This window comes from Mustelus asterias, unplaced genomic scaffold (assembly GCF_964213995.1).
Source record: "Mustelus asterias unplaced genomic scaffold, sMusAst1.hap1.1 HAP1_SCAFFOLD_694, whole genome shotgun sequence".
Taxonomy (NCBI): Eukaryota; Metazoa; Chordata; class Chondrichthyes; order Carcharhiniformes; family Triakidae; genus Mustelus; species Mustelus asterias.
The window spans coordinates 40,391-55,262 of NW_027590643.1; the positions used below are offsets into that span (position 1 = coordinate 40,391).

At 46.2% G+C, this 14,872-nt stretch overlaps 1 protein-coding gene across 1 annotated transcript in view; it reads right to left on the minus strand.

Moving 5' to 3' along the window:
* Positions 1-6,188: 6,188 nt before the first annotated feature.
* The window catches only part of LOC144487271 (solute carrier family 22 member 7-like), a gene marked incomplete at its 5' end in the record, with an annotated part of 146,418 nt that continues 137,734 nt past the window's right edge, over positions 6,189-14,872 (minus strand). Inside the window, one exon of the mRNA XM_078205355.1 lies at positions 6,189-6,414. Within this exon, the coding sequence (XP_078061481.1) occupies positions 6,309-6,414 (106 nt within the window). The remainder of the gene's footprint in view (positions 6,415-14,872) is intronic.

Here is a 14,872-nt window from a genome sequence, read left to right on the forward strand (position 1 = left end):
TCAGTGGAATGTGTATTCTCTCTCTCTGTATCAGTGGATTGTGTATTCTCTCTCTCTGTATCAGTGGAATGTGTATTCTCTCTCTGTATCAGTGGATTGTGTATTCTCTCTCTGTATCAGTGGAATGTGTATTCTCTCTCTCTGTATCAGTGGATTGTGTATTCTCTCTCTCTGTATCAGTGGAATGTGTATTCTCTCTCTGTATCAGTGGAATGTGTATTCTCTCTCTGTGTATCAGTGGAATGTGTATTCTCTCTCTCTGTATCAGTGGAATGTGTATTCTCTCTCTGTGTCAGTGGAATGTGTATTCTCTCTCTCTGTATCAGTGGAATGTGTATTCTCTCTCTGTATCAGTGGAATGTGTATTCTCTCTCTCTGTATCAGTGGAATGTGTATTCTCTCTCTGTATCAGTGGAATGTGTATTCTCTCTCTCTGTATCAGTGGAATGTGTATTCTCTCTCTGTATCAGTGGAATGCGTATTCTCTCTCTGTATCAGTGGAATGTGTATTCTCTCTCTCTGTATCAGTGGAATGTGTATTCTCTCTCTGTATCAGTGGAATGTGTATTCTCTCTCTCTGTATCAGTGGAATGTGTATTCTCTCTCTCTGTATCAGTGGAATGTGTATTCTCTCTCTCTGTATCAGTGGAATGTGTATTCTCTCTCTCTGTATCAGTGGAATGTGTATTCTCTCTCTCTGTATCAGTGGAATGTGTATTCTCTCTCTCTGTATCAGTGGAATGTGTATTCTCTCTCTGTATCAGTGGAATGTGTATTCTCTCTCTCTGTATCAGTGGAATGTGTATTCTCTCTCTGTATCAGTGGAATGTGTATTCTCTCTCTCTGTATCAGTGGAATGTGTATTCTCTCTCTGTATCAGTGGAATGTCTCTCTCTGTATCAGTGGAATGTGTATTCTCTCTCTGTGTATCAGTGGAATGTGTATTCTCTCTCTCTGTATCAGTGGAATGTGTATTCTCTCTCTCTGTATCAGTGGAATGTGTATTCTCTCTCTGTATCAGTGGAATGTGTATTCTCTCTCTGTATCAGTGGAATGTGTATTCTCTCTCTGTATCAGTGGAATGTGTATTCTCTCTCTGTATCAGTGGAATGTGTATTCTCTCTCTGTATCAGTGGAATGTCTCTCTCTGTATCAGTGGAATGTGTATTCTCTCTCTGTATCAGTGGAATGTGTATTCTCTCTCTCTGTATCAGTGGAATGTGTATTCTCTCTCTGTATCAGTGGAATGTGTATTCTCTCTCTCTGTATCATTGGAATGTGTATTCTCTCTCTGTATCAGTGGAATGTCTCTCTCTGTATCAGTGGAATGTGTATTCTCTCTCTGTATCAGTGGAATGTCTCTCTCTGTATCAGTGGAATGTGTATTCTCTCTCTGTATCAGTGGAATGTCTCTCTCTGTATCAGTGGAATGTGTATTCTCTCTCTGTATCAGTGGAATGTGTATTCTCTCTCTCTGTATCAGTGGAATGTGTATTCTCTCTCTCTGTATCAGTGGAATGTGTATTCTCTCTCTGTATCAGTGGAATGTCTCTCTCTGTATCAGTGGAATGTGTATTCTCTCTCTGTATCAGTGGAATGTCTCTCTCTGTATCAGTGGAATGTGTATTCTCTCTCTGTATCAGTGGAATGTCTCTCTCTGTATCAGTGGAATGTGTATTCTCTCTCTGTATCAGTGGAATGTGTATTCTCTCTCTCTGTATCAGTGGATTGTGTATTCTCTCTCTGTATCAGTGGAATGTGTATTCTCTCTCTCTGTATCAGTGGAATGTGTATTCTCTCTCTGTATCAGTGGAATGTGTATTCTCTCTCTGTATCAGTGGAATGTGTATTCTCTCTCTGTATCAGTGGAATGTGTATTCTCTCTCTCTGTATCAGTGGAATGTGTATTCTCTCTCTGTATCAGTGGAATGTCTCTCTCTGTATCAGTGGAATGTCTCTCTCTGTATCAGTGGAATGTGTATTCTCTCTCTGTATCAGTGGAATGTGTATTCTCTCTCTGTATCAGTGGAATGTCTCTCTCTGTATCAGTGGAATGTGTATTCTCTCTCTGTATCAGTGGAATGTGTATTCTCTCTCTCTGTATCAGTGGAATGTGTATTCTCTCTCTCTGTATCAGTGGAATGTCTCTCTCTGTATCAGTGGAATGTGTATTCTCTCTCTCTGTATCAGTGGAATGTGTATTCTCTCTCTCTGTATCAGTGGAATGTGTATTCTCTCTCTCTGTATCAGTGGAATGTGTATTCTCTCTCTGTATCAGTGGAATGTGTATTCTCTCTCTGTGTCAGTGGAATGTGTATTCTCTCTCTCTGTATCAGTGGAATGTGTATTCTCTCTCTCTGTATCAGTGGAATGTGTATTCTCTCTCTGTATCAGTGGAATGTGTATTCTCTCTCTGTATCAGTCGAATGTGTATTCTCTCCCAGTGTCAGTGGAATGTGTATTCTCTCTCTGTTTCAGTGGAATGTGTATTCTCTCTCTCTGTATCAGTGGAATGTGTATTCTCTCTCTGTATCAGTGGAATGTGTATTCTCTCTCTGTTTCAGTGGAATGTGTATTCTCTCTCTCTGTATCAGTGGAATGTGTATTCTCTCTCTCTGTATCAGTGGAATGTGTATTCTCTCTCTCTGTATCAGTGGAATGTGTATTCTCTCTCTCTGTATCAGTGGAATGTGTATTCTCTCTCTCTGTATCAGTGGAATGTGTATTCTCTCTCTGTATCAGTGGAATGTGTATTCTCTCCCAGTGTCAGTGGAATGTGTATTCTCTCTCTGTATCAGTGGAATGTGTATTCTCTCTCTGTATCAGTGGAATGTGTATTCTCTCCCAGTGTCAGTGGAATGTGTATTCTCTCTCTGTATCAGTGGAATGTGTATTCTCTCCCAGTGTCAGTGGAATGTGTATTCCCTCTCTCTGTATCAGTGGAATGTGTATTCTCTCTCTGTATCAGTGGAATGTGTATTCTCTCCCAGTGTCAGTGGAATGTGTATTCTCTCTCTCTGTATCAGTGGAATGTGTATTCTCTCTCTGTATCAGTGGAATGTGTATTCTCTCTCTGTATCAGTGGAATGTGTATTCTCTCTCTCTGTATCAGTGGAATGTGTATTCTCTCTCTCTGTATCAGTGGAATGTGTATTCTCTCCCAGTGTCAGTGGAATGTGTATTCTCTCTCTGTATCAGTGGAATGTGTATTCTCTCTCTGTATCAGTGGATTGTGTATTCTCCCCCAGTGTCAGTGGAATGTGTATTCTCTCTCTCTGTATCAGTGGAATGTGTATTCTCTCTCTGTATCAGTGGAATGTGTATTCTCTCTCTGTATCAGTGGAATGTGTATTCTCTCTCTCTGTATCAGTGGAATGTGTATTCTCTCTCTCTGTATCAGTGGAATGTGTATTCTCTCTCTGTATCAGTGGAATGTGTATTCTCTCTCTGTATCAGCAGTGGAATGTGTATTCTCTCTCTCTGTATCAGTGGAATGTGTATTCTCTCTCTGTATCAGTGGAATGTGTATTCTCTCTCTCTGTATCAGTGGAATGTGTATTCTCTCTCTCTGTATCAGTGGATTGTGTATTCTCTCTCTCTGTATCAGTGGAATGTGTATTCTCTCTCTCTGTATCAGTGGAATGTGTATTCTCTCTCTCTGTATCAGTGGAATGTGTATTCTCTCTCTCTGTATCAGTGGAATGTGTATTCTCTCTCTCTGTATCAGTGGAATGTGTATTCTCTCTCTGTATCAGTGGATTGTGTATTCTCTCTCTGTATCAGTGGAATGTGTATTCTCTCTCTCTGTATCAGTGGAATGTGTATTCTCTCTCTCTGTATCAGTGGAATGTGTATTCTCTCTCTGTATCAGTGGAATGTGTATTCTCTCTCTGTGTCAGTGGAATGTGTATTCTCTCTCTCTGTATCAGTGGAATGTGTATTCTCTCTCTGTATCAGTGGAATGTGTATTCTCTCTCTCTGTATCAGTGGAATGTGTATTCTCTCTCTGTATCAGTGGAATGTGTATTCTCTCTCTCTGTATCAGTGGAATGTGTATTCTCTCTCTGTATCAGTGGAATGTGTATTCTCTCTCTCTGTATCAGTGGAATGTGTATTCTCTCTCTGTATCAGTGGAATGTGTATTCTCTCTCTCTGTATCAGTGGAATGTGTATTCTCTCTCTGTATCAGTGGAATGTGTATTCTCTCTCTCTGTATCAGTGGAATGTGTATTCTCTCTCTCGTATCAGTGGAATGTGTATTCTCTCTCTTGTATCAGTGGATTGTGTATTCTCTCTCTCTGTATCAGTGGAATGTGTATTCTCTCTCTCTGTGTCAGTGGAATGTGTATTCTCTCTCTGTATCAGTGGATTGTGTATTCTCTCTCTGTATCAGTGGAATGTGTATTCTCTCTCTGTATCAGTGGATTGTGTATTCTCTCTCTGTATCAGTGGAATGTGTATTCTCTCTCTCTGTATCAGTGGAATGTGTATTCTCTCTCTCTGTGTCAGTGGAATGTGTATTCTCTCTCTGTATCAGTGGATTGTGTATTCTCTCTCTGTATCAGTGGAATGTGTATTCTCTCTCTGTATCAGTGGATTGTGTATTCTCTCTCTGTATCAGTGGAATGTGTATTCTCTCTCTCTGTATCAGTGGAATGTGTATTCTCTCTCTCTGTATCAGTGGAATGTGTATTCTCTCTCTCTGTATCAGTGGAATGTGTATTCTCTCTCTGTATCAGTGGAATGTGTATTCTCTCTCTCTGTATCAGTGGAATGTGTATTCTCTCTCTGTATCAGTGGAATGTGTATTCTCTCTGTATCAGTGGAATGTGTATTCTCTCTCTCTGTATCAGTGGAATGTGTATTCTCTCTCTCTGTGTCAGTGGAATGTGTATTCTCTCTCTGTATCAGTGGATTGTGTATTCTCTCTCTCTGTATCAGTGGAATGTGTATTCTCTCTCTGTATCAGTGGAATGTGTATTCTCTCTCTCTGTGTCAGTGGAATGTGTATTCTCTCTCTGTATCAGTGGAATGTCTCTCTCTGTATCAGTGGAATGTGTATTCTCTCTCTCTGTGTCAGTGGAATGTGTATTCTCTCTCTGTATCAGTGGAATGTCTCTCTCTGTATCAGTGGAATGTGTATTCTCTCTCTCTGTATCAGTGGATTGTGTATTCTCTCTCTCTGTATCAGTGGAATGTGTATTCTCTCTCTCTGTGTCAGTGGAATGTGTATTCTCTCTCTGTATCAGTGGAATGTCTCTCTCTGTATCAGTGGAATGTGTATTCTCTCTCTCTGTGTCAGTGGAATGGGTATTCTCTCTCTGTATCAGTGGATTGTGTATTCTCTCTCTCTGTATCAGTGGAATGTGTATTCTCTCTCTGTATCAGTGGAATGTGTATTCTCTCTCTCTGTATCAGTGGAATGTGTATTCTCTCAATCTGTATCAGTGGAATGTGTATTCTCTCTCTGTATCAGTGGAATGTGTATTCTCTCTCTCTGTATCAGTGGAATGTGTATTCTCTCTCTCTGTATCAGTGGAATGTGTATTCTCTCTCTCTGTATCAGTGGAATGTGTATTCTCTCTCTGTATCAGTGGAATGTGTATTCTCTCCCAGTGTCAGTGGAATGTGTATTCTCTCTCTCTGTATCAGTGGAATGTGTATTCTCTCTCTGTATCAGTGGAATGTGTATTCTCTCTCTGTATCAGTGGAATGTGTATTCTCTCTCTGTATCAGTGGAATGTGTATTCTCTCTCTCTGTATCAGTGGAATGTGTATTCTCTCTCTGTATCAGTGGAATGTGTATTCTCTCTCTGTATCAGTGGAATGTGTATTCTCTCTCTGTATCAGTGGAATGTGTATTCTCTCTCTGTATCAGTGGAATGTGTATTCTCTCTCTGTATCAGTGGAATGTGTATTCTCTCTCTGTATCAGTGGAATGTGTATTCTCTCTCTCTGTATCAGTGGAATGTGTATTCTCTCTCTCTGTATCAGTGGAATGTGTATTCTCTCTCTGTATCAGTGGAATGTGTATTCTCTCTCTGTATCAGTGGAATGTGTATTCTCTCTCTCTGTATCAGTGGAATGTGTATTCTCTCTCTCTGTATCAGTGGAATGTGTATTCTCTCTCTCTGTATCAGTGGAATGTGTCTTCACCAATCTATATTGAGTGGAATGAACATGCAGGACTGAGTTTGACCTTTATTCAGCTTCTGACCCAAAGGTCACAGCAAATCTTGCCAAATCTGCTCTTTACAATGTGAGTTTGGTTTTACATCTGAACATCAATTCAGACATTCAACATTCTTTTAACATGGATCTTCTTCACAATTCCCCGTCTCAATCTCATGTTCTCGCTTCATAGCAATTTTTTTCCTCATTGCTGCCTTTGCGTAGTTAATAGCATCCCGATATCTGGGCAAAATAACAGATACAAGTTACACTTTCACTCAGTAAATTTCACAGCGACAGTCACTCGGTCCGTCCCGAAAGGTCTTGTGTGAGTTGGATCAAATTTTTCTGCAACGGAATATCCTGATGAAGATGAATACATAGAACAGGCCCTTCGGCCCATTACAGCACAGGAACGGGCCCTTCGGCCCATTACAGCACAGGAACGGGCCCTTCGGCCCATTACAGCACAGGAACGGGCCCTTCGGCCCATTACAGCACAGGAACAGGCCCTTCAGCCCATTACAGCACAGGAACAGGCCCTTCGGCCCATTACAGCACAGGAACAGGCCCTTCGACCCATTACAGCACAGGAACAGGCCCTTCAGCCCATTACATAGAACATAGAAAGTCACAGCACAAACAGGCCCTTCGGCCCACAAGTTGCGCCGATCACATCCCCACCTCTAGGCCTATCTATAGCCCTCAATCCCATTAAATCCCATGTACTCATCCAGAAGTCTCTTAAAAGACCCCAACGAGTTTGCCTCCACCACCACCGACGTCAGCCGATTCCACTCACCCACCACCCTCTGAGTGAAAAACTTACCCCTGACATCCCCCCTGTACCTACCCCCCAGCACCTTAAACCTGTGTCCTCTCGTAGCAACCATTTCAGCCCTTGGAAATAGCCTCTGAGAGTCCACCCTATCCAGACCCCTCAACATCTTGTAAACCTCTATCAGGTCACCTCTCATCCTTCGTCTCTCCAGGGAGAAGAGACCAAGCTCCCTCAACCTATCCTCATAAGGCATGCCCCCCAATCCAGGCAACATCCTTGTAAATCTCCTCTGCACCCTTTCAATGGCTTCAACATCTTTCCTGTAATGAGGTGACCAGAACTGCGCGCAGTACTCCAAGTGGGGTCTAACCAGGGTCCTATAAAGCTGCAGCATTATCTCCCGACTCCTAAACTCAATCCCTCGATTAATGAAGGCTAGTACGCCATACGCCTTCTTGACCGCATCCTCCACCTGCGAGGCCGATTTAAGAGTCCTATGGACCCGGACCCCAAGGTCCTTCTGATCCTCTACACTGCTAAGAATGGTACCCTTCATTTTATACTGCTGCTCCATCCCATTGGATCTGCCAAAATGGATCACTACACACTTATCCGGGTTGAAGTCCATCTGCCACTTCTCCGCCCAGTCTTGCATTCTATCTATGTCTCGCTGCAACTTCTGACATCCCTCCAAACTATCCACAACACCACCTACCTTGGTGTCGTCAGCAAACTTACCAACCCATCCCTCCACTTCCTCATCCAGGTCATTTATGAAAATGACAAACAGCAAGGGTCCCAGAACAGATCCCTGGGGCACTCCACTGGTCACTGACCTCCATGCAGAGAAAGACCCCTCCACAGCCACTCTCTGCCTTCTGCAGGCAAGCCAGTTCTGGATCCACAAGGCAACAGCCCCTTGGATCCCATGCCCTCTCACTTTCTCAAGAAGTCTTGCATGGGGGACCTTATCGAACGCTTTGCTGAAGTCCATATAGACCACATCCACCGCTCTTCCTTCGTCAATGTGCTTGGTCACATTTTCAAAGAACTCAACCAGGCTCGTAAGGCACGACCTGCCCCTGACAAAGCCGTGCTGACTACTTTTGATCATACTAAACTTCTCTAGATGATCATAAATCCTGTCTCTCAGGATCCTCTCCATCAACTTACCAACCACTGAGGTTAGACTCACCGGTCGGTAATTTCCCGGGCTGTCCCTGTTCCCTTTCTTGAATATAGGGACCACATCCGCAATCCTCCAATCCTCCGGAACCTCTCCCGTCTCCATCGACGATGCAAAGATCATCGCCAAAGGCTCCGCAATCTCCTCCCTCGCCTCCCACAGTAACCTGGGGTACATCCCATCCGGTCCCGGCGACTTACCAACCTTGATGCCATTCAATAGTTCCAACACATCCTCTTTCTTTATGTCCACATGCTCGATCCTTTCTGTCCTCCGCAATCCAGCAGTACAACCACCCAGATCCCTTTCCACCGTGAATACCGAGGTAAAGTATTCATTAAGCACCTCCGCCATTTCTAACGGTTCCGCACAAACTTTTCCCCCTTCACCTTTTAAGGGTCCTATGCCTTCACATCTCATCCTTTTACTCTTGACATATTTGTAGAAAGCCTTGGGATTCTCCTTAATCTTACCCGCCAAGGTCTTCTCATGACCCCTTCTCGCTCTCCTAATTTCCTTCTTAAGCTCCTTCCTACATCGCGTATACTCCTCTAAATCCTTAACACCTCCTAGCTCTCTGAACCTTCTGTACGCCTCTCTTTTCTTATTTACCAGGTTCATCACAACCTTCGTGCACCACGGTTCCCGTACCCTACCAACACCCCCCTGTCTCATCGGAACGTTGTCATGCAGAGCTCCAGACAAACATTCCTTGAAAATCCTCCACTTTCCTTCGGCACTTTTCCCCAAGAATGCCTCCTTCCAATTTACCCGTCTAATTTCCTCCCTGATGACACTGTATTTCCCTTTACTCCAGAGAAACACTTTCCTAGCCTGCCTGACCCTATCTCTTTCCAATGCTATCGTGAAGGAGATAGAATTATGATCGCTATCCCCAAGATGTTCACCCACCGAGAGATCCTCCACCTGTCCAGGTTCATTAGCCAGCACCAGATCAAGAACAGCCTCTCCTCTAGTAGGCTTATCCACATACTGTGTCAGGAAACTCTCCTGGACACACCTAACAAACTCCTCTCCATCCAAACCCCTAGCCCTAGGGATATTCCAATCTATGTTTGGGAAATTAAAATCTCCCATCACGACAACTCTGTTATTCCTACATCTCTCCAGGATCTGTTTCCCCATCTGCTCCTCAACATCTCTGTTACTATTGGGCGGCCTATAGAAAACACCCAGCAAAGTTACCGACCCCTTCCTATTCCTAACCTCCACCCACAGAGATTCCGTAGTCAGTCCCTCCACGGCGTCCACCTTCTCTACAGCCGTGACACTATCCCTGATCAACAGTGCCACTCCCCCCCCTCTCTTGCCTCCCTCCCTGTCCTTCCTGAAACATCTAAAACCTGGCACCTGAAGCACCCAGTCCTGTCCCTGAGACATCCAAGTCTCCGTAATGGCCACCACATCACAATTCGAAGCAGCAATCCACGCTCCAAGCTCATCCACTTTATTCACTACACTCCTGGCATTAAAATAGACACATCTCAGACCTTCAGCCTGAGCACTTCCCTTCTCCCTCACTCGTCTAACCTCCCTCTTACCCTGTCTACATTCCTTATCTATTTGCGAGCTAACCTCCTCGCTCTCAGTCCCCTCATTTCGATTCCCTCCCCCCAACCTTTCTAGTTTAAAGTCTCTCCAGTAGCCTTAGCCAACCTTCCCGCCAGGATATTGGTCCCCCTGGGATTCAAGTGCCACCCGTCTTTTTTAAACAGGTCACACCTGCCCCTAAAGAGGTCCCAATGATCCAAGTACCCAAATCCTTGTCCCTTGCTCCAGTCCCTCAGCCACGCATTCATTCTCCACCGATTCCTGTTCTCACTCTCCCGCGGCACAGGCAGCAATCCCGAGATTACTACCTTTGCATTCCTCTTTCTCAGCTGTCTACCTAACTCCCTATATTCTCTTTTCATGACCCCTTCCCTCTTCCTACCGATGTCAGCAGTACCTATATGCATCACGACCTTCGGCTCCTCTCCCTCCCCCTTCAGGATTTCTGGGACTCGACCAGAGACATCCCGGACCCCTGCACCAGGGAGGCAAACCACCATCCGAGAGTCCCGTCTGTGTCCGCAAAAACGCCTATCTGACCCCCTCACCGTAGAGTCCCCAATTAGCACTACCCTCCTTTCCTTACCCTTTTGCACTACTGGGCCAGGCTCAGCTCCAGAGACACTGCCACCGCTGCTTCCCCCAGGTGGGCTGTCCACCCCAGTAGTACTCAGACAGGAGTACTTATTATTAAGGGGCACATCCACCGGGGTGCTCACCATCAACCGAGCTTTCTCCTTCCTCACTGTTACCCAGTTACCCTCCTCCCGTGGTCCCGGTGTGACCACCTGCCGATAGCTCCTGTCAATGACCTCCTCACTATCCCTAACCCGGCGAAGGTCCTCGAGCTGCAATTCCAGTTCCCTAACATGGTCCCTTAGGAACCGCAGCTCAACACACCCAGCACAGATATGGTCGTCCGGGAGGCTAGGAGCCTCCAGGACCTCCCACATCCTACATTGGGAACAACATACTGGCCTGACAGTCATAATTGCCCTTTTAAACACAGGGAAAAAAGTGAATGAAGATTATTCCTCTCTGTTCCAAATTATTTCTACCAAGGTACCCGGAGAAAAGTAACTTATAAATAAAATTTTTTTAAAAATAAGAAACTCACCCCTGCTCGCCCTTTCTGCCTAAGCCCGATGAGCCAAAGCCCCTCAGTTCTCACTCAGCTCCGTCTCACTCCGCTGCCCGCTCCCAACGCTGCCCGCTAGATAGTGGGACCTGCCTTTTAAACCTCCTGTGCACTAAAAAAAAACTCAAGAGACCCTTCCCAGTAAACCCCGCGGCCACTGCCGGTTGCGCGCCAAAATTTAAAACTAAATTAAATAAATAAATAACACCCGCGGAAAAGTACTTAAAACTAATTCTTACCCCAAAAATCCTGTCACCAGTCACAGCTCTGCCTTTCTCCACAGCAACAAGAGGACTAACCTCCCAACTAACTGACTTATTACAGCACAGGAACAGGCCCTTCGGCCCATTACAGCACAGGAACAGGCCCTTCAGCCCATTACAGCACAGGAACAGGCCCTTCGGCCCATTACAGCACAGGAACAGGCCCTTCGGCCCATTACAGCACAGGAACAGGCCCTTCGGCCCATTACAGCACAGGAACAGGCCCTTCGGCCCATTACAGCACAGGAAGAGGCCCTTCGGCCCATTACAGCACAGGCACAGGTCCTTCGGCCCATTACAGCACAGGAACAGGCCTTTCGGCCCATTACAGCACAGGAACAGGCCCTTCGGCCCATTACAGCACAGGAACAGGCCCTTCGGCCCATTACAGCACAGGGACAGGCCCTTCGGCCCATTACAGCACAGGAACAGGCCCTTCGGCCCATTACAGCACAGGAACAGGCCCTTCGGCCCATTACAGCACAGGAACAGGCCCTTCGGCCCATTACAGCACAGGGACAGGCCCTTCGGCCCATTACAGCACAGGGACAGGCCCTTCGGCCCATTACAGCACAGAACAGGCCCTTCGACCCACGATGTTGTGCTGAGCTTTATCTGAAACCAAGATCAAGCTATCCCACTCCCTACCATCCTGGTGTGCTCCATGTGCCTATCCAATAACCGCTGAAATGTTCCTAAAGTGTCTGACTCCACTATCACTGCAGGCAGTCCATTCCACACCCCAACCACTCTCTGCGTAAAGAACCTACCTCTGATATCCTTCCTATATCTCCCACCACGAACCCTATAGTTATGCCCCCTTGTAATAGCTCCATCCACCCGAGGAAATCGTCTTTGAACGTTCACTCTATCTATCCCCTTCATCATTTTATAAACCTCTATTAAGTCTCCCCTCAGCCTCCTCCGCTCCAGAGAGAACAGCCCTAGCTCCCTCAACCTTTCCTCATAAGACCTACCCTCCAAACCAGGCAGCATCCTGGTAAATCTCCTCTGCACTCCTTCCAGCGCTTCCACATCCTTCTTATAGTGAGGTGACCAGAACTGCACACAATATTCCAAATGTGGTCTCACCAAGGTCCTGTACAGTTGCAGCATAACCCCACGGCTCTTAAACTCCAACCCCCTGTTAATAAAAGCTAACACACTATAGGCCTTCTTCACAGCTCTATCCACTTGAGTGGCAACCTTCAGAGATCTGTGGATATGGACCCCAAGATCTCTCTGTTCCTCCACAGTCTTCAGAACCCTACCTTTGAGCCTGTAATCCACATTTAAATTAGTCCTACCAAAATGAATCACCTCACATTTATCAGGGTTAAACTCCATTTGCCATTTTTCAGCCCAGCTTTGCATCCTATCTATGTCACTTTGCAGCCTACAACAGCCCTCCACCTCATCCACTACTCCACCAATCTTGGTGTCATCAGCAAATTTACTGATCCATCCTTCAGCCCCCTCCTCTAAGTCATTAATAAAAATCACAAAGAGCAGAGGACCTCTATTCCTTGCATATTCATATGCTTATAAGAACATAAGAAATAGGAGCAGGAGTAGGCCATCTAGCCCATCGAGCCTGCCCCGCCATTCAATAAGATCATGGCTGATCTGAAGTGGATCAGTTCCACTTACCCGCCTGATCCCCATAACCCCTAATTCCCTTACCGATCTATCCGTGATTTAAACATATTCAGCGAGGTAGCCTCCACCACTTCAGTGGGCAGAGAATTCCAGAGATTCACCACCCTATGAGAGAAGAAGTTCCTCCTCAATTCTGTCCTAAACTGAGCCCCCTTTATTTTGAGGTTGTGCCCTCTAGTTCAAGTTTCCTTTCTAAGTGGAAAGAATCTCTCCACCTCTACCCTATCCAGCCCCTTCATTATCTTATAGGTCTCTATAAGATCCCCCCTCAGCCTTCTAAACTCCAACGAGTACAAACCCAATCTGCTCAGTCTCTCCTCATAATCAACACCCCTCATCTCTGGTATCAACCTGGTGAACCTTCTCTGCACTCCCTCCAAGGCCAATATATCCTTCCGCAAATAAGGGGACCAATACTGCACACAGTATTCCAGCTGCGGCCTCACCAATGCCCTGTACAGATGCAGCAAGACATCTCTGCTTTTATATTCTATCCCCCTTGCGATATAGGCCAACATCCCATTTGCCTTCTTGATCACCTGTTGCACCTGCAGACTGGGTTTTTGCGTCTCATGCACAAGGACTCCCAGATCCCTCTGCACAGCAGCATGTTGTAATTTGTTTCCATTGAGATAATAATCCAATTTGCTATTATTTCTTCCAAAGTGTATAACCTCGCATTTGTCAACATTATACTCCATCTGCCAGATCCTCGCCCACTCACTCAGCCTGTCCAAATCTCTCTGCAGACCTTCTACGCCCTCCACACGATTCACTTTTCCACTTATCTTTGTGTCATCTGCAAACTTCGTTACCCTACACTCAGTCCCCTCCTCCAGATCGTCTATATAAATGGTAAATAGTTGAGGCCCCAGTACCGATCCCTGCGGCACGCCACTAGTTACCATCTGCCAACCAGAAAAGCACCCGTTTATTCCGACTCTCTGCTTCCTGTCGGATAGCCAATCCCCAATCCACTTTAACACACTACCCCCAACTCCGTGTGACCCAATCTTCTTCAGCAACCTTTTGTGGGGCACCTTATCAAACGCCTTTTGGAAATCCAAAAACACCGCATCCACCCGACGGGCGGGAGGACACGGTATCGATCCGTGACCTAGCGCCCGCAGGTGACTCAGGGACCCTGTAGCCCCCAACCCCCGACTTTGTCCCTACCATGTCAGAATCGCTATGCACTCCTCACCCCCGTGTACAGCTCGCCTGAGCCCCAGGAGTCGTCACCACGCACCCGAGGGTCGGATGAAAACACGGATGACAGCAACGTTCCGGCGCCCGCAACGACACCGCGACCTGAAACCACGTCGGAACCGGCACTACGGAGATCGCAGCGGCAGAGCCTCCGGATAGACTCAATCTGTAAATATTGTAAATATTGTTCACTCTGCCTCACCTCCGACAGACTCTCTTTTTTAAACAGGGGGTGAATGTGATAAACCACTGTTATCTGTGGTGGTTAACCACTGTTAGTTAGTATTTATTATTACCTGTATATGCGGCACATCCCTGTCGGTTCCACCCAAGACTCCTCCCCCTGGTCCGGGTATAAAGGCGGTGGCTCCTCCCCCCCTCGCTCTCAGTTCAGACCAGATCTCCGACAGGAATGGCTCCAAGTTCTTGCCAATAAAAGCCTGTTTGTCTTGCTCACAACCAGTCTCGGCTCGGTTGATAGTGCATCAATTTTATCTAAACGCCCCTATCGTATCTGCCTCCCCCCCCCCCCCCCCCCCCCCCCGGCAGCACATTCCACCCTCTGTGTAAAACACCTGCCCCTCACACCTCCTTTGAACTTTCCCCCACTCACCTTAAGTACATGCTCCCTAGTATTAGACATTTCAGCTCTGGGGAAAAGATTCTGACTGTCAACCCTATCTGTGCCTCTCATCATTTTATATTCTTCTATCAGGTCTCCCCTCAGCCTCCGCCGCTCCAGAGAAAACAACCCGAGTTTGTCCAGCCTCTCCTTATCGCTGATATCCTCTAATCCAGGCAGCATCCTGGTAAACCTCTCCTGCACCCTCGCCAAAGCCTCCACATCCTTCCTGTAATGTGGTGACCAGAATTGAACACAATACTCTAAGAGC